Source organism: Haliaeetus albicilla, chromosome 9 (genome assembly GCF_947461875.1).
Source record: "Haliaeetus albicilla chromosome 9, bHalAlb1.1, whole genome shotgun sequence".
In the NCBI taxonomy this organism is placed as follows: domain Eukaryota; kingdom Metazoa; phylum Chordata; class Aves; order Accipitriformes; family Accipitridae; genus Haliaeetus; species Haliaeetus albicilla.
In genome coordinates, this window is record NC_091491.1 from 6,090,440 (window position 1) to 6,107,312 (window position 16,873).

At 53.7% G+C, this 16,873-nt stretch overlaps 2 protein-coding genes across 4 annotated transcripts; one reads left to right on the forward strand and one right to left on the reverse strand.

The window, feature by feature from the left end:
- The first annotated feature begins 67 nt into the window (after positions 1-67).
- SLC46A1 (solute carrier family 46 member 1) lies at positions 68-5,727 on the forward strand. Of its 2 annotated transcripts, none has more exons than XM_069791245.1 (5): positions 68-296; positions 1,228-2,080; positions 2,476-2,559; positions 3,611-3,767; positions 4,311-5,727. In XM_069791245.1, exons 1-5 carry the CDS (start codon positions 288-290, stop codon positions 4,384-4,386), a joined length of 1,179 nt encoding a protein of 392 aa, XP_069647346.1. In that variant the 5' UTR covers positions 68-287; the 3' UTR covers positions 4,387-5,727. The 2 variants fall into 2 exon arrangements, with proteins under 2 accessions (XP_069647346.1, XP_069647345.1); XM_069791244.1 differs by lacking the exon at positions 68-296 and adding an exon at positions 828-1,121.
- Positions 5,728-6,703: 976 nt separating this feature from the next.
- SARM1 (sterile alpha and TIR motif containing 1) lies at positions 6,704-16,845 on the reverse strand. 2 transcript variants are annotated; one of them, XR_011326068.1, is made up of 11 exons: positions 16,296-16,845; positions 15,632-16,261; positions 12,372-12,990; positions 11,979-12,191; positions 11,762-11,853; positions 10,984-11,219; positions 10,775-10,868; positions 10,091-10,280; positions 9,866-9,987; positions 7,523-9,281; positions 6,704-6,976 (listed from the first exon to the last, which is right to left on the reverse strand). XR_011326068.1 is itself a non-coding variant. In XM_069791242.1 (10 exons), exons 2-10 carry the CDS (start codon positions 16,090-16,092, stop codon positions 9,152-9,154), a joined length of 2,157 nt encoding a protein of 718 aa, XP_069647343.1. In that variant the 5' UTR covers positions 16,093-16,261; positions 16,296-16,845; the 3' UTR covers positions 6,704-9,151. The 2 variants fall into 2 exon arrangements, 1 of the variants encoding a protein (XP_069647343.1); XM_069791242.1 differs by having other exon boundaries at positions 6,704-9,281.
- Positions 16,846-16,873: the final 28 nt, after the last annotated feature.

The window sequence follows — 16,873 nt, forward strand, 5'->3', positions numbered from 1 at the left end:
GAATTAGTATCTGAAAAGGTGCAGTGACAAAATCATCCAACGGCAAAGTCATTTTTCTACTTCCTACTCTTATGTCCTAAGGTTGCAATGAAAATCTGAAAAGAAGCCTTGTTTTCATATCTCTGTAACACAGAGGTTGGCCTCCAGCTGCAGCCTTGCCTATGGGGTGTAAGTAACAATGCAGAAGGGCCTCAGCTAAGGAATCGTGCCTGTTCTTTAGAAGCAGCACATCCGCAGCGATTGTTTCCACTGCCACGAGAGTCCTGTTACTTTCAAAGATGCTCTAAATGAGCTCTGTAAGTGTGTTACTGCAAAGCGAACAGTTTACGCCTGCGGGGGGGTGGATTTGTCAGAGCTTCACCTGCAGCCCCTTAACACTCCCTCAGTGATACATTCATCGGGAGCTACTCCAGTTTGTATACATGGCTTAATCTAATGCTCTGAATTGTGTTCTTTGACTCTAAAGAACGACTCGGTCTTTGCTTACTGATCTGCTCTTCGAGACGGACCAAACCTAACAGGAAACCTAACAGCACAGCCAAACCCTCTGGCGTGTTCCAGTTATTTTCCTCCTTTAGAAAAAGAAGCATTTTCACGCGGGCTGCTCACTAACAGACGCGACGGCGCATCGCTTCGCTACCCCGTTTCCCAGATCCTACCGCAACTCAAACCCGGAGCCCGTCCCTTTCCTCCTTTCGCAGGAAGAAAAACCACAACCGGACAACCCTCCCCCCCCCCAACTCTTCCTTTTCCCCTATCCCTTCCCCGCTTCCCCGCTGCCGGTTCCCCGGGGCGGAGCACGGCGGGGGCAGCCTGGCCCGGGCGGGGCACGCCGCTCCCCCGCCCCCCCCCCCGCCGACTCCGTCTCCGCCGCCGCCATGGCCGCTCCGCCGGTACCGGAGCAGCAGCAGCCGCTCCCAGCGCCCCGCCGCCGCTGCCCGCCGCTGCCGGCCGCCGAGCCTCTCCTCTTCCTGGCCACCCTGTCCCTCGGCCTGCAGGGTCCCCTGGCCACCCAGTACCTCTGGGACAGGCTGGGGGCCGAGCGGGGTTACAGCGGTCCCAACGGCAGCAGCCCCGCCGGCTGCGGGAACGGCAGCGCCCACGACGATCCCCTGCGGCAGGTGGGAGAAGGGGGGGCCGGGGTTTGGGGGGGGTGCTGATGACTCCCGGGGTGGTGGTGGGTGCTGCTGGTCCCGGGGCCTACAGGTGCCTGTTTTTGCTTTGCAGGAGGTGGAAGCGCTGGTCTCCCACTGGAACCTCTGTATCAACCTGGGAGGTTTCTTCGTCGGTCTCTTCTCCGTGACTCTCTTCGGACCATGGAGCGACAGCGTAGGCCGCCGGCCGGCGCTCATCCTGCCGGCAGTGGGTATGGCCGTGCAAGCGGCCATCTATCTTCTCGTCATGTACCGGCAGCTGCACGTTGCCTACTTTCTCCTTGGACGCGTTTTGAGCGGCCTCATGGGAGACTACAACCTGATCCTGGCCAGCTGCTTCGCCTACGTGGCCGACACCAGCGACAGACGGGCGCGCACGTTTCGCGTCGCCATCCTCGAGGCGTGCCTCGGCATCGCGGGCATGCTGGCCAGCGTCGGCGGCGGCCAGTGGCGCAAGGCTCAGGGGTACATCAACCCCTTTTGGCTCGTGCTTGCTACTAGTCTTGCTGCCGCTCTCTACGCTGCTTTCTGTCTTCAGGAATCGGTGAAGCAGCAGAAACCAGCCAAGCTGTTCACGCTCAGCCATTACAAGGCCGTCTACAGGCTGTACGTGGCCCCAGAACGCTTGAGCTCCAGGAGGAAGCTTGCCCTTTACTCCCTGGCTTTCTTTCTTCTTGTCACTGTACATTTTGGATCCAGGGACCTCTTTGTTTTGTATGAGCTTGGGTCCCCTCTCTGCTGGTCTGCTGACCTCATTGGGTACGGCTCAGCCGCCAGTTACCTGGCTTACCTGAGCAGCCTGGGAGGGCTGCGGCTGCTGCAGCTCTGCCTTCAAGACACCTGGGTGGCAGAGATAGGATTGATCTCCAACATTTCTGGACTGGTTGTGATTTCGCTTGCTACTACAACACCACTGATGTTTACAGGTGATGCTGAATTCTTAAATCCCCCTATCTCAGGCTCTTAGCTTAAGAGATGCCAGAAGACGTAGGAGGGCAGTGTGCTTCTGGGAGTTCAAGCACGTGGAGGAAGTTCTGCCTCCGTTTCAGCCCCATGTACCAAGAAAACTGTGGCTTGCTAACAGCAAAGGTGGCCAAACACTAAAGTTGAAAGTGCAACTGTATAGTTCTGAGAATATTAGGTTTCCCAGAAGCTGTATTACACTGCAGACACAGACTAAAGTGCATTATGAGATGCAGGAGGGTGAATTCGGTGTAAATATAGCAGGGAGAAACTGCTTTGAGCTACAGATTTCTGGGATTGACTTTGGAGACTTTATTTTTCAGCTGAGCTTCCCTAATATGCTGTATCTTGCTCACAGGTTATGGGATTCTGTTCCTTTCCATGGCAGCCACTCCAGTCATCAGAGCCAAGCTCTCCAAGCTGGTCAGTGAGATGGAACAGGGTAAGGAGTTGGCCAGTACCTAGCTTAAGCTAGGTTCTGAAACACTGTCTTCTTGGAACATTGAAACCAAACTGCTTTGGGAGGTTGGGACTTCCCTGGCTCGTTTGGACTCCTGTGCCCATGCACTCATCCTCAGGCCCAGGGTAACATTTTATTTTTTCAGAATAATTGTCAGTCATCCATTTAGACTTGCTATATCTTCAAGATGAGGACAAGAGAAGAAAAGCAGGATGAAAAGTATTACATTCAAGCTCAGGAATAGTTCATTCATCCATCTGTTTGTTTCCAAAACTTTGACAAGGAGTAAGAGTTAAAATGGATTATATAACAAGCAGAAAATAGTGATTTCCCTGACGGTGACTTTTTTTCTGTAGATCAGTAACAGTAGGAAGAAACCCAGTGTTGTTAGAGGGTTGTATCATTGACCATGGTGAAAGATCATGTATTACCCATAGGAGGAGCATATTTGCCTTTCTGCCAGTAATTTGTTTGGAGAGCTTGCACTTGCTGTTAAACACTGCATAGGAATGCCTCTGTGGGCAGACAGAGGGGAGGAGGGAATCGAGGTGGGAAAGGTCGAAAGGTGACTGCACAATTCGTGTTTCTTGTATTAGAATGAAGGTGGCACACACTTGATAACAGATTTATGATGCTAAATCTATAAAGCGAAGTCTTCTACTGTACTTAATGTTTAACAAGCGATAAGATGTGCTTGGCAGTAAACAGATCTATATAGCCCTGTCTAAAGCATTTACAATCCAGTTGATATGTAATATCCCTAGCCAGCTCCGGTGATACAAATTCTGGGGGTCAATGAGGTGGTTCTGGCTACAGAGAAGCTGAGTTTCACAGGTTTGGCCTGCGAAGCCAGGAGAGTGTGCCTGATCTCTGCTCGCAGCTTTTGCTTACCACACTTGATAACCAGCCACCAGTTTTCTGATGGGAAGTGCAAACCCTTAGAAAGATTCACAGAATCCCACTGAAGGTGATGTGTTAAAGACGTTTGCAGGTAGGGCTGTCTCACCATTAACCTCTTATATGTATTTTCCAGGTGCTCTCTTTGCTTCTGTTGCCTGTGTGGAAGGGCTGTGTTCACTTGTGGCTACAGGAGTGTTCAACTCTCTCTACCCTGCCAGCTTGCACTTCATGAGGGGATTCCCATTTCTCTTCGGGGCTATAATTCTTCTTATTCCAGCAGCTATTATTGGGTAATTTACTTCAAATTTCTAAACTTTGCCATAGGATGTGTGAAGTGTAATATGAAAAATACTATTTACTCTGCTTAGGATAGAAGCTTACACTTTTTAAGGCGTATTTTCAATTATGCTTATGAGAGGGTGTTTAGTGCCCAGTAAGCAGAGGCGCAGGTCCATTTCTTCTGGCATCTGAATCCTAGCGATAAACCTGTAGCCCAAGTAATGTAGCTGCTGACATTCAAAGTGCTTCAAAGTCTCACTCCACCCTCAGAGTGGAATCCAAAATCTGGAGTTGAAGATCCTCCTTTATGCAAGAGACGGAGCTCTTTTAGCAGTCTCTCTTCCTGTTTCTCTAGTAGTTAAAGCAGAAGTTGTGTCATGATAGAAAACAAATCCCCTGGTAAGTCTTGGGAGAGAGAATGTGTTGGGGTTTGCAGAAGTGCAACAGCTCTTGGCAGGGTCATTTTGTTCTGTTCCTTTGAAACTTTAAAAGTCACTTCATTCAGTGACATCCTAGTGTGCCTTCATAGGCTCTAACTGTTCTTTCTTTCTTAGGTGGATGGAAATCTGGGACTCAAACCGGGACTACAGTCACTTCTCAGATGCTTCCCTGTCCCCTACAGATGACTGAGCAGCAACTTAGCAACAAGGAATTGGCCAGCTCAGCAGTGTCCATCTGAAGACTGCTCTTTATTCTTGCCTTGAAGGACAGATCAGTGTGGGAAGGACACCCTGCTTGTCCTTACTAATTTTTAAATGCCAAATGGTTGGAAATCGTGGCTCTGACTACCAGCAGTAACTTGATTTGCAGTTGCGAATGCCTCCTCACCGTTGTGTTGGCTCATCTGTCAGAGAAAACCCAAGGGACCGAAAAGCCAATCAAGAGTGAAAGCTGTTGTTGGCCATTTGCAAGGCCGCTAGTGGTTTGGGGTTTGGTGGGGAGGGAAGGTTCTACAGCATGCTTTGAGTGATGAGAGAGGACTGAATTCTGGTTTAATTAGCAAACATGTTCCCCTCTGAGTACTACAGCGTGCAGCAAATGAGCTGTTGGCTGTGGGTGAGGCCCAGGCCAAAGCCTGCAGAGCGAGACTGAAGCAGAGGTACCCAACACCGTGCTACTGAGGAGAAAGATCTGCGCTCCGAATCAGTGTGTTGTCAATAAAAGTCATACAAATGTCACGTGCCAGACTAGGCTCCTGCAGAAATCCTTATGATGAGCTGTAGTTTACCACAGGAGTGCTGTTGCTGTCCTTACTGACTAAACTAGCTTTAGCTTTGCAAGTTAGACGTGTCCGAGGGAGAGAATCTAATGCATGAAGTGCTTGTAGTGAGGAGTGCCGGTGGGACGTCCTGCCTGTCTGTCTGCAGCTCAGCCCAGGATTTCAAAGGTACTTTTGAGAAGTAATAGCTCGTGTGGGAATACGTAGGTGCCTTAATTGACAGTTGCCCAAACTGATGAAGTTAACGCTAAAATTGGGCCTCCCTAACTGAAGACCCTTACATTATAAATTTGAGGCCCCAACTGTGATATGTGTGCCCTAGTGTCATGTGAAATTACTGCTGTGCTTATGGCAGAGCCAGAAGCAGTCCTTCCTCATCAATACACAGCGCTGTTGGGATGAGCTGGTGTGGGGACAGGACTAGTGTCTTTGGAGGTAAAATTATGCCCCAAAATTTTGTGTCGGTGATCTCACTTCTGCTGCCCTTTTCAGGATATGTTGGTGCCAGCAAGCAAACCCCGTGTTCATGATACTCATAATTGTTCTTTTCAGAGCATTAACTGTATTGCCTCAATCCTATTTTCTTCAAACTGCCATAAACCAGCAGTTCTGTGTACATTGCATTGCACAGACTGTTCAGATGCATGCAATAATGTCCTTAACACTGAAATTGCTTAGCAAACACGTTACTTTCAGAACGTATAAAACCACCATTCCCTTTTATGGACCATAAAAAGATAGCTTTTCTTGTACAGCTGTCATTTGTCCTTATCTCGTTCTGTGCTTCTCTCCGTTATTTTCATGTTTCTTCCTTTATTGAAGACTCTGCAGTAAAGAAGCAGCAGCAGGAGGTTATCTGCCCTGTGGAGAATGAGCATGTGAGAGTCCTGAGTCAGGAAGAAATGCAGGTTTGGGACTTGCAAGCAGCCAAAGCTTGCTTTTCCTGAACACCGGAGTAAAGCTTGTGGGAGTGCCTAGTCTGTAACCTGTCCTTCAGTACGCAGTAAATGTGAAATGCTTATATACAGCTTTGTTCCCTGTTCATTAGGAGTTTGTGATAAAAGCAGGAGAACTGGGGAGTAGAGAAGCAGGAGGTGGAGAAGTAGGGAGGCTTTAAGAACTTGGTGTTATGCCACTTGATCCGTGTAGTTACGCCGGTGGACATAGGCAGGAGTTACATGTCTGATTGAGGAACTAAGCCCAGAATTAGCCTCCCTGAGGAACAGGGCATGCCGTGAGTGTTGCATTAGATGTTTGTAGCTGAACTGATTGCGAAGTAAGTCTTCTCTACCAACAGACTCCATGGACGCCAATGCTAGCGACTGCTCAATGTCGTGCAGTGAAGTGAAACTTGTGTACTGGCTCTGCCTTCCTGTTTGTGTCAGTGTGCTTGCAAAGGAGAAATTCAATAGGAACTATTATGCTCTATTAAAAAAATTAAAATAACGTTTTTCTAGGCTGTCCTCCAAGAACTACAACCATGAAGTAAATACATGATCCATGCATTGTGAGTGTGGATGGCAGGTAGAGAGTCCCTGGGGGTGCAGTGAGCTACATCAGTCCATGCAAAGATGAGCATGAAGCATGGGTCCCCACAGAGAATGGTGCCTGGAGAATGTCAGTTCTGCTGCCCCTTCAGAGGATGAGAAAGCATGACAGCAAGAGAGAGCAAGTGTGAGAAGGCTGCAGGGAGAGAAGTATGTGACACAAACAGAAAAGAGGTGGGGATTTAGAGTATAAACCGGATTTATTAATAACATCTGATAGAACAACTTTCAACACTTTCTGACATGACATAGCAAAGGAATAAGGAAGGGTGAGAACAGAAGGATTCATTTCCTTGAGACGGCTCCAACTGGAAGGGCTGGATATGGGGTGTTTTGTCAAGAGCAGGGCAAGTTCATTAAGGTTAAGATGACTGAATGACGGGGAAACAGGAGGAGTCACAGTCTGGGCAGCTGGAGCATGAGGTGGGATCTCATTGCAGGTGAGACACCTCAGCTGTAGAGAACAAGTAAATCTCTGCATTGAATGGTGGGTGAGGAGGTTAATTGCTAGAGAGCTCCTGGGAAACAAGATACAATAATCTTGCTGTGTGTTATTGTAGGGAGCAAAATCCTCAGGGCTGTTTGTGTGGGACTCCTTCAGTGGCCATGGAGGCCTTGACATTCAAGCAGTTACTCAAGACTTTTCCCTGAAGCAGCTCACAAGTGGCTTTTATCCTTTGGCAGATTCACCTTTGGGCTTACCTGCTGGCTTCCTTGTATTTAATCTGGAGATTAGATAGATTCTATTTATGAAGACTGCTGGGCAGATATAGCTATTAACCTTTCACTGGAGAGCAAAGATGTCATTAACTGTGAGCTGATAAGAACTATCCATAAAGCTGTGATTAAGCACCTGAATTTAACATATTTTTTTTTCCCCCTCAAATGTTCATGGATCTAAGCCGAAAGGAAATGTGTTTGTGTTCCTGCCGGTTAAGGCAGGCAGCAAGGCTTTGGGGAGAGCCAGGAGAAGGACAAGGTAGCTGAGACTCCTCATTACCTCCTGAAAGAGTTGAGTTATCTTGAGCAGGAACAGACAGAAGAGCTTGCTTCTTCTGCAGGGTGGTGCATCAGCCTGGTCTCCAGAGCATCAGAACAACCTGGTCTTCCCTGCGTACGGCTTGCTCTTCCTCCTGTGTGTGCTCTGAACAAGGAGGTCTTTTTGCATTATTCACTTTGCTCTGCATCAGAAAAGACAAACTCAGGTAGGAGCTGCAATTTCTGGTCCTAATTGCAAAATGGCATGTTGTTGAAAGCCTGCTCACCCTCCAAGCAGGTATGAGAAGCAGGACAAGGCCGGGAGGGCAGAATTCAAGGGATGTGTGTCAGGGTGCCTGTGGTTCCTCACCTGCAGTGTTAGCAGCAGGTGCTGCCAGTCCCGCTCCCAGCCGCTGCTCACACCTCGCAGCTTCCACCTGCCCTTTGCATCAACTTTGCTCTTTCCTGATATTTCAAGGTAAGTAGCTGCAAAAAGACCCGGTGGGTGTTGAGAAGAGGTCGGTAGAAAGAAACAAATGCTACTTGGTATTGCATCCAGCAGAGAGTAGGGATAACCCTGAGGTGCTTAGCCAGGGCTGTCAGGGGTGAGTGGTAGTCAGCAAAGAGATAATGCCAGCTCCTGTTTGAAGGAACAGACCATGGGAGATCTGTGGAGCACCAACAACAGGATAAAATGCAGCCAGCGTATAATAACTCCACAAGTACAGTACAGCAATTGGCATCTTCTGTATCTGCATGGATATATGTTTTCCAGAGTCACAGTCCAGCATCCTGCGCCCTATAGGTATAGCCCTGATAAAGTGGTAAAGCTAAGACATCAGATGGAGGGAAGGGGGTTGTTTTAAAAGCACTTTTTGCAAAGACCCTGCGGAAACCTCACATGATCTAAAATCAAACTTCCATCACCAGATTTAAGAGCACAGAGTGGTTTTGCAGCATTAGGAGGTGAAAGGCCCTCAAGGAGGAAGTGAGCTCATGTGATAAAGGGACATTACTGGGAAAGAGAAAGCTTCTGCTGAGCAGTTTAGAAGGCCTCTGTGTGTTATCTTTCCCAAACATGAGGATTTTGTTAGGGCTTAGCTTTTATTTGCCCTTTCCTGCTCTCAGCTTCTGACCGTAACGATATTCCCGCAGCACACAGCAGAGGCCGTACGATGCTTATGGACCTTTCCCTCTCAACTGGTCTTCCCTCTCGTGTGTCCTCTTGCGATGTACCCCTCACCGATTCCCCAGTTTTCGGTCCTCAGAAGATCCCTCCTCTTCAGACGTGTTTCTGGGGGAAGCTGCAGCCATTTGCGGGGCTCTGGACAGTGTCGGTCTTCCTCGGACCCCCTGCATTGCAGGAGTTGTAGCCTGCATGTCCTGCCACCCCAAGGGAGGATGTGGAAGACAACCGGTCCATCCCAGAGTCCACCCTGGCTTTGCTTACCAGGCACCGTCTAAGTGAGTCCTGGCATTTTAGCTCCAGGGGTTTGCATTTGGAGGGTGAAGGGGGGGGCTAACGAGACACAGGCCTTGTCTCAAGCCAGGGTACTAAGGTGGGGAAAAATCTAGAAGGAGAAATTTGGCCCCACACAAAAAGGGGTCACCTGGGAAGTCTCTGGAGGGGATGAGGCAGCCAGCTTGAGTTCTAGGTCTGCCCCAGGGAGGGCAAGCAGTCCAGGCCGTTCTCCGACCCAGCTGAGGAGTCCCGGGAGGAACGGCCCTGGAGAAAGCGGATGATTTTGTCGATTGTCGCCTCCTGGTACTCGTGGGACCACCTGTGTTCGAGGGGAAAATTTGATTTAATTTTTCTGTTGTGCGAGATGCCACGAGATAGCTCAGTTCATTTGAGCCAGGAGCCAGAGACGCCCTTCCTCCACCCCAGCTCTCTAGGAGCACCCCTTTTCCCTGCGGAAAATGGAGGAATGCTGGATGCTGAGGGAAAGCCCCTTCCCCTGTGCCCTGCCAGGCTGGAGGGCTACGAGCAGGCTGGGATGCCAGCCCGGGGCACTGCTGCACGAAGGGGGAGCAGGAGGGCGAGAGGAGCCCAGGTGAGCTGCGAAACCTGCGAAACCTGCCAGCATCGCTCCTGCCGGGAGGGTTGGGGCAGGAGGATGGGCGTCCTCCCATCGGGAGCTCTGTTACCCAGTGGAGCCCCAAGCACAAAACCAGCAGGAGGGTTATGGTGGGGACCTTTGCTCCCTTCGTGCTCTGGAGTACCTGAAGTGACTCAGCTCCCCTTTGGCCTGTTCTGCCTCCCTCATCTGTTTCTCCCAATTTCCTTGTGCTCTTTGCTACTGCTTATGCAAGCCGTTCTCTCCAGGTGTCAAGGAACCCCTTGACAGAGGTTCCTTTTACTTACTTGATACCATTAAATTTCAGGACAGCCCTCATGTCCTTGGGAAGTGTTTCGGGGTCCGGCCACTCAAAATGGTCTGTAACAGGTACAATGTTTTTTCCAGAGTTCAGGGCTGTCACAATCTCCTGCAAGAACATGCAGGTGCTCAGGCTTTGACCCGTGTCAGCTCGTTGCCAGCCCCTTCCTGCTCCAACATCCACCAAGATCCCACCCGGTGGCATCTCCTACCTTGTGCACCCAGTCCTTGCACTCAGGGTCTCCCATGCATTTATCCAGTGCGTTTGGCGAGAGGACCAGCACAAAATTGCGGGCACTCATGACGCTCTGGACCAGCTTGTCCTCAAACTTCCCTGCCTCCAGCTTCTCCACGTCGATGAAGACGCTGAAGCCGTGCAGCTGCAGGTGGACCTTCAGCAGGCTGGTGGCAAGAGGGGACAGCACCATGAAGAGAGCTACTACCAGTGCCCGGCTTTCACGTGCTCTCCCACCATGTCGGCCAAGACATGGTGAGACGGAGGAGCAGCAAACAAGCTCCTGCAGAGAACAGCACGGTCCTTGAGATGCCAGCTGTCAGCCCAGCCTGCTTGCAGGTGTCTGGGCCCACGCGGAAAACACAGGGAGCTGGATATTAACTCCCTGCTGTGATCCCCTACAGCCCTACGAGTACAGCATGAGAAAAGGGTAAGTCAGTGTCAAAGAGGGACAGGATGGCAGTGACAGGACTGGAATTAGCCTGTCCACCGCGCAGCTTATGGCACGTGCTGTCCCCATTTGCACTGCAGCTTTTGGCAGCCTCTCCCTCCTTCCAGCTGCAGGCTGCAGCTCTTCTGGCTCCACGCTCTTCCCACAACCGATCACCAGCCTTCCCTCTGGGCTTCAGCCCAGCACCATAACATTGCCTGCAGGACTCACCTGGCCAGCTGCGACCCAGTGCTCCTCCGGTAGCTGATAAATACATCGGTCCCATCGGACGCCGTTTGCAGCGTTATAGGGGAGTGAAGCATTTCTAGGCAGAGCAAACAGCAACCAAAAGTTAAAAATACCCAACGGCTTGTCTCAAGCCCTCAATATTCGCCCCCACCCGCCTGATCCAGCACAGAGAGCAGCAGCGGGACCCGCACCCCGTGCAGCAGTGAGGATGCGGACGCGGTGGAAACCCATGTTGATGTGGCAGTCCTCCTGCAGCTGCTGCTCCGTCACCCGGTGCAAGAAGTTGCGGTTGATGCCGCATGTCAGCAGATTGTACGTGTACTGACGAAACTTGGGGTCGATGCTGCCCAGCCAGTCGGCCAGGTTGCTGCGGTCACAGGTGGAATAATTTGCGAAAGTCTTCAGCTCTATCAACTCCCGGAAAAACCTGGCAGAGAAACAAATGAAAGCATGGAGCAGGGAGGGGAGGCTGCTGGACAAGGCAGGACCTAGAGACGTTTGGTACCACATCTTTTATCTGCACAGGAGAGAGTGCAGCTACATGCTGCGGTGAAGAATGAGCTAAAGGAATAGAAAAAGAGAACAGCTGTGTGACTGCGGGAATGTTGGTCCTCAGAACATGGAGGTATGAGGAGCTCAGCTGAGGGAGGAGAAGCTCGAGTAAGTTCCCATCTTTGTGGGTAACTTGCAGGATATCACCTCCCCTGTGCCATAGGTGGTCTCTCCCCATCCCATACCTCTCCCGTGCATTGGCCCCACTGCAGGAATCCCTCTGGGACTGCATACTGCACTGGAAAAGCCCTGGCATTTTGAGGATCTCTGTTCCAGCCTACACCAGCGCCAGGTCTTGCATTCTGAGGATCTCTGTTCCTGTCTTTGCAAGAAGGGAAAGGCCCAGAACTTTCCCCTGGCTCTGCCACCATAGTGATGACCATGAGAGAGGCCAGCATGCACTGGTGGTGGTCCTACCTCTTCCGAGTGATGCTGGAGTCCATCCCCAAATCCTCCTGCAACTCCTCCTCCGTCAGCCTCAGGAGAATGTCCCCATCCACCTGGTGGTCCTGCCAAGAGAAATCCAGGCTGGAAAGGTCCCAGGAAAAGCTGTCGGGTGAGATGCCTACACCTCTGCTGCAGGATGGGGCAAAAGGGCCCATCCAGGAGTCCCTCCCCCAGCACGCAGCCCTACCAGGAAGCTCTGGCAGTATTTGTTGAATCCGATCTGCTGCAGCCACGTCTGCACCTCACAGGGCTTCCAGTTGGGAACTGTGGGCAAGATGCGCCGAGGAACCTCCTCCCCTATCACGCGCAGCACCTTTTTGGCCAGGGAGGAGGTGGTGCTGCTGGTGGAGTAGCACACTACCCTCTTCAGGCTCTGGGTAGCCCCAATCTCACTGAAAATCTGGGGACACAAAGGGAGGAGACATCACTTTGCTTTCCCTCCTCCTCCCCGCAACCTGTGCCGGGCGAGCCGAGGACCAGGGTACTTGGTGAGCTCATAGGGGAACAAAAGACATCAAGGTGCAGTTGTGGCAACCCTTCCCTGTTGCATCTCCTTCCTTCAGGCCAACCTACCCTTTACCTTTGTTTTCTTCTGCCTGGTTTTGATGGCAGCCTCCGTGCAGAGGTAGAAGGCAGCGATGCACTGTGCTTCCAGCCGCGAGCTGTCCAACAAGGGTACCAGCCGCTGCAGGTCGTCCGCTGTCCTTCCCTGGCTGTTGTCACTGCTGCCTAACATCTCACAGGCGAACTGCTCCGGATCCAGCGAGGCGATGAACGGCTCCACCAGCGCCAGCGTCCCCGAGCGCTCCACCTCCTTCTCGATTTCTTTGTTGGTGGCCAGCACTGTGATGGCCAGGCACGCATGCAAGCGGATTAGGTCATCGTCCCTTGAGAATACCAGTGGGAAAAGCCATTCTGCCGTCCTCTTCTCGATCATCAGGCGCTGGTTGGCCTGCCCTCCGTACATGGCACAGTTGGCCAGGGCCATGGCGCAGTGCCGCAGCACGATGGGGTCCGTCCAGCGGCACCAGTAGAGGATAGCATCCAGGCCTCCATCAGAGATGAGCTGGAAACAGGTCTCCTCAGTGTGTTTGAACATGTGCTCCAGGATACCAGAGACGCTCTGCGCCAGCTGAGGAACATCTCGCTCCTTGGCTAAGTTCAGAATCACTCCCAGACCGATCCGAGCGATCCGATCCCTGCAGGAAGGAGAGGCACAGCAGGTGAGGAGCAGACGGCCATGCAGGGAGTGAGAACAGGGACTGGTGTGTGAACTCCCCCGTGCTTTGGCGGTGTTTGCCCCATGACAGCCAGATGTTTCCCTGTGGGACATGGCAGCCAGATATGCTGCCAGGCTGCAATGCGTCGAGATGCGACAGGCTGGTGTTGGAAGAACCTGTCTGGGTCTGATGGAAGAGCTTGTGATGGCACAGGACATGGGGTGCATAGCCCAGGACCACCATGCCAGAGACTCTTGTGCTCCAAGTAAGACATATGTAGCAATTAACAGTGCAGGGTAGGCTAATGCCAGGCTAGAAATAGATCTGCTTAGTCAGCTTTGTGGGGCGTGTGCGAGCTGCTTCGTGTTCGGGGGTGAAAACTTGTTTGTCCCTAACTGGTGCTGTCCTCTGGCTGCTCTCCAGATTGGTGCCAAGCCCTGGACAGGGGTTTCACATCTGGTTGAGCAACCACGCAGAACTGGCCACGGGGGCGTGCGAGAGACAGGGATCTGCCTGTCCTGGGATGGCAGCGTGGAGGCAGCTTGGAGGAAAGCCGTTTATTTCCTCAATCCTGCGCTCTCCTAGAAGAGGACAGCAAGTCTGGGGGCGGGTGGCCGAAGGCCACCAGCTGCTGCTCGGCCATGGCTGGCCTTGGGAGCCCTGTGCTACGAGGATGGTCTTAAAATGGCACCTGAATGGGGCTGTGCCCTAAAAGCATAGAGTGAGGAAAGGGGAAATGATGGGCCTTTGGCTGACATCCCATGAGCTTGCCTGGGGCGAGGGGGCAGCTCCATCCCTGGCCTTAGAAATGACCCGTTTGGTGCTGGGATGGAGCCTCTCGGTTCACAAGGCACAAGCGCGGGTGCAGATGCCCCATGTCCTGCTGCTCATGAGGGCAGCAGTGTGTTTGACCCCCAGTGATGGTGGGGGTGAAGACACGCCAGCCTCTCTGCGCTGGCAGGCGGGAAGAGCATTTCTGGGAAGTCTGATGGCCCACATGGCTTGCGTTGACCTTGGGGTGGGTTTGGCAGCAAATGCTGTGGAGAGCTCTGGAAAAAATACCCTCAGCCTGGGACTGGCTCCAAGCCCAGACTCGGCCACGGAGCTGGATGACACAGCCCTGCCAGGTCCCCGACTCCCTGCAGCCATGGGATGGAGCCAGGACTGGTCCAGCTCCCAGCTAAGCACCGCTGCTGCTGCACACGGATGCTGGGAGAGGTCTCTAAGCCAGAGGCCTGGACCCAGGGGGGACCCTACACCTCCCTGCCATCGCTCAGAGGTTGATGGTGGGTCAGGCTGCAGAGAGCGAGGGGCTGGGGGCCCACGGCTGCTCCAAGACCCTGACCCATGAACTGTTCCTGGAGCAGAGATGGCAACTCCAGCAGCTGCTTTCTCTTGCCAGGAAGCTAAGTGCTGAATTCAGACCGTGCCAGGGATGTTTCCTGGGATTAATTCCACTCTAATGGACTTTCCTGATTTAGCTGTTGCTTCTTTTTACCTGCCAGTGCATGCAGTGAGGTCCAGGCTTCAAGTCCACAACCTCACAGCAAAACGCATCGCCCATGAAGCTGGAGCAAGACGGTAAACTTCCTCCACAAGCACCCCAAGCCCTGGCTGGGGCCGGCTGGGCTTGGGCGAACCAAGGGAGAGCGGAGCTGGCAGAGCCTTGTGTTTGCCTGTGGGGTCTCAGGAGAGAAAGGCCTGATCCTGACCCAGCTTGTGGCAGGTATATGGCTCCTCTCTGGGACCAGCACACCGCAGGTGGTGCCATTGGCACATGCCAAACCAGACACGGGGCAGAGCGGAGAGTTTGACTGTCAGGGGACCTTGCGGGAGTGCGTTCCTGGTGTTTGAAGGGCGAGCTGCGTGCGGGTGCTGCATCAGCACTGCTGTGCGTTTAGATGTGTTGGGTGCCACGTGCGCACATGCACCCTCGTACACGCGCTGGTATATACCCACACATGCACACCCACGCTCCCACCCTGCCTGTGCCGATGCTTTGGCAGAGCCAGCCCAACGCCTTTCACCTGTCCTGGGGAGCAGCACACGCATCTCCAGCCCCTGAGCTAGGGGCCATGGGCTGGGGGGGGCTCTGAGGGCCGCTGACCAGCTGGCCCCCTCCTTATGGCCTCAATCCTGCCCTGGTCAGCAGCAGAAAGTCTCTGGGAACCGGCTTTGTCCTCCTCCTTCTGCGGTTATGTCTAAGGGGGAGCTGTGTCTCGTCCTTGGGGTCTGATGCTCTGGGCCAGCCAAACCGACCCAGCTCAGCCACGAAAGGAGTCTTATCTGGGTGGCCCCAGGCTGCTGGTGGCTGATGAGGACACCCCAATCCTCACCAGCATCCCTGAGCTGGGGCTGGTCCTTCTCCTTCCAGCCGTGGAGGCTGATGCCATTGCCTGGGCGTGACCAGCAAGTCAGGGACCCCGCAGTGCAAGTGTGGGTGTGGGGGGGACATGGCGTGGAGCTGAGGGGGTTCGGTGCACCGGGAGCACCCGGAGCATGGAAATTTGGGGGGTGTGGGTGGGATGGGTGGAGGAAATCCTTGCTGTGTTCGGGGAGGCAGGCGAGCCTGCGGAGGGGAGGGCTGTGCCTGGCTGGGGGGGGCTCTTTGCAGACTCACCTGTTTTCTGCCACCAGGATCTGCTCCAGGAGTTTTCCTGCCTGGCACTTGGTCTCCAGCTCCGCCGTGTACAGCAGGTTCAGCAGCAGGTCTAGGCCCCCCTCCAGGCGGATCACGTCGCACAGCACTTTGGCCACGTCCCTCCCCAGCGTGGGCATCCCCCAGGCTTCCTCCACCAGCTGGAAGACCTCGCCAATGGCCCTCCTCAGCTCCGCAGGGCTGGCTGCCTGCTTGGCGCAGGCGATGGCCCGGTGCAGGGCAGGCAGAATGCGGTCCAGGGCTGCCCGCACATCCGTATTCACCCCGGGAGAAACCTCCCGGTGCTCCCTGGAGCTGCCCCCGCCTGCCCAGCTGCCTGCCTGGCTCACGCACTCGGGCACCGCCAGCCTCTCCGCAGTCGACATGGCAAAGAACCGACACAGTTTATAGAGGGAGACGAGCAGGGTGAGCACCATCGGCATCTCCTAGCGCAGCATCCTCGGTCACCCGCTCGCTGGGAACACCCAGCCAAGGCCACCACGCTCCTTGGCGAGACCCGAGGTGGCCAGAGGGGAGGTGCAGAGAGGGGACGGAGCTGGCCCAGGGTCCAGCCGCAGGGCTGGGCTGCTGGCTCCCTCTCCCCTCCTTACCCTGCTGGGATGCTGGCTCCCTCTCCCCTCCTTACCCTGCTGGGATGCAAAGCTGGAAGCTGTGGCAAAAGCCGCCTTCTCAGAGCCAGGCTCAGCATCTCAGGTCCTCAGGGGCTGATGTCACCCTGCGCAGGCGCCGCCTCTCCAAGGAGGGGCTCATGTCTGGGCAGCAGCATCCCCCTCCTCGCTGCAGATGCTCTGGCATCCCCCTGGACCCCTCCTGCCACAGCCCTCTGCCTGCCCAGCCTGAGCTGGGGCTCGTCCTGCTGTCCCCATGGCCCGTGTCCCCTCCCTGCCCGAGCTGCTGTGGAGTCTGTGGTCACCTCCACAGCAGGCAGGGACCCCCATGCTGCTTTTGCAGCAGGTCTCCCCAGGACCCTCTGTGATGGGTGGTGGCCATGGCCGTGGTCACGGGGAGGTTGTGGCCATCCTGGCACTGCATTTTGAACCCGTTTGGTATCAGTGCAGAGGGGTAAAGGGCTCCCTTTGTGTGAGAGAAATTCAGAGCAGCTCTTCTGGGTGGGCTCAGGATTTGCATGATAAAAGAAAGAGCAGAGGCAGCCTGGGCCCCTTTTATTTTCTTCTTTTCCAGGCCAGACGTGCTCAGGGCAGA

Bases quoted from the DNA above. Each gene is read 5' to 3' on its own strand.
- SLC46A1 (XM_069791244.1), top strand. From the start codon at position 879: ATGGCCGCTCCGCCGGTACCGGAGCAGCAGCAGCCGCTCCCAGCGCCC. The intron at 1,122-1,227 runs GTGGGAGAAGGG...TTTGCTTTGCAG, and splicing joins ACGACGATCCCCTGCGGCAG to GAGGTGGAAGCGCTGGTCTC. The intron at 3,768-4,310 runs GTAATTTACTTC...TTTCTTTCTTAG, and splicing joins ATTCCAGCAGCTATTATTGG to GTGGATGGAAATCTGGGACT.
- SARM1 (XM_069791242.1), bottom strand. From the start codon at position 16,092: ATGCCGATGGTGCTCACCCTGCTCGTCTCCCTCTATAAACTGTGTCGG. The intron at 12,991-15,631 runs GTGAGTCTGCAA...TCCTTCCTGCAG, and splicing joins ATCCTGGTGGCAGAAAACAG to GGATCGGATCGCTCGGATCG. The intron at 10,869-10,983 runs GTGCGGGTCCCG...TGCTCTGCCTAG, and splicing joins CATCCTCACTGCTGCACGGG to AAATGCTTCACTCCCCTATA.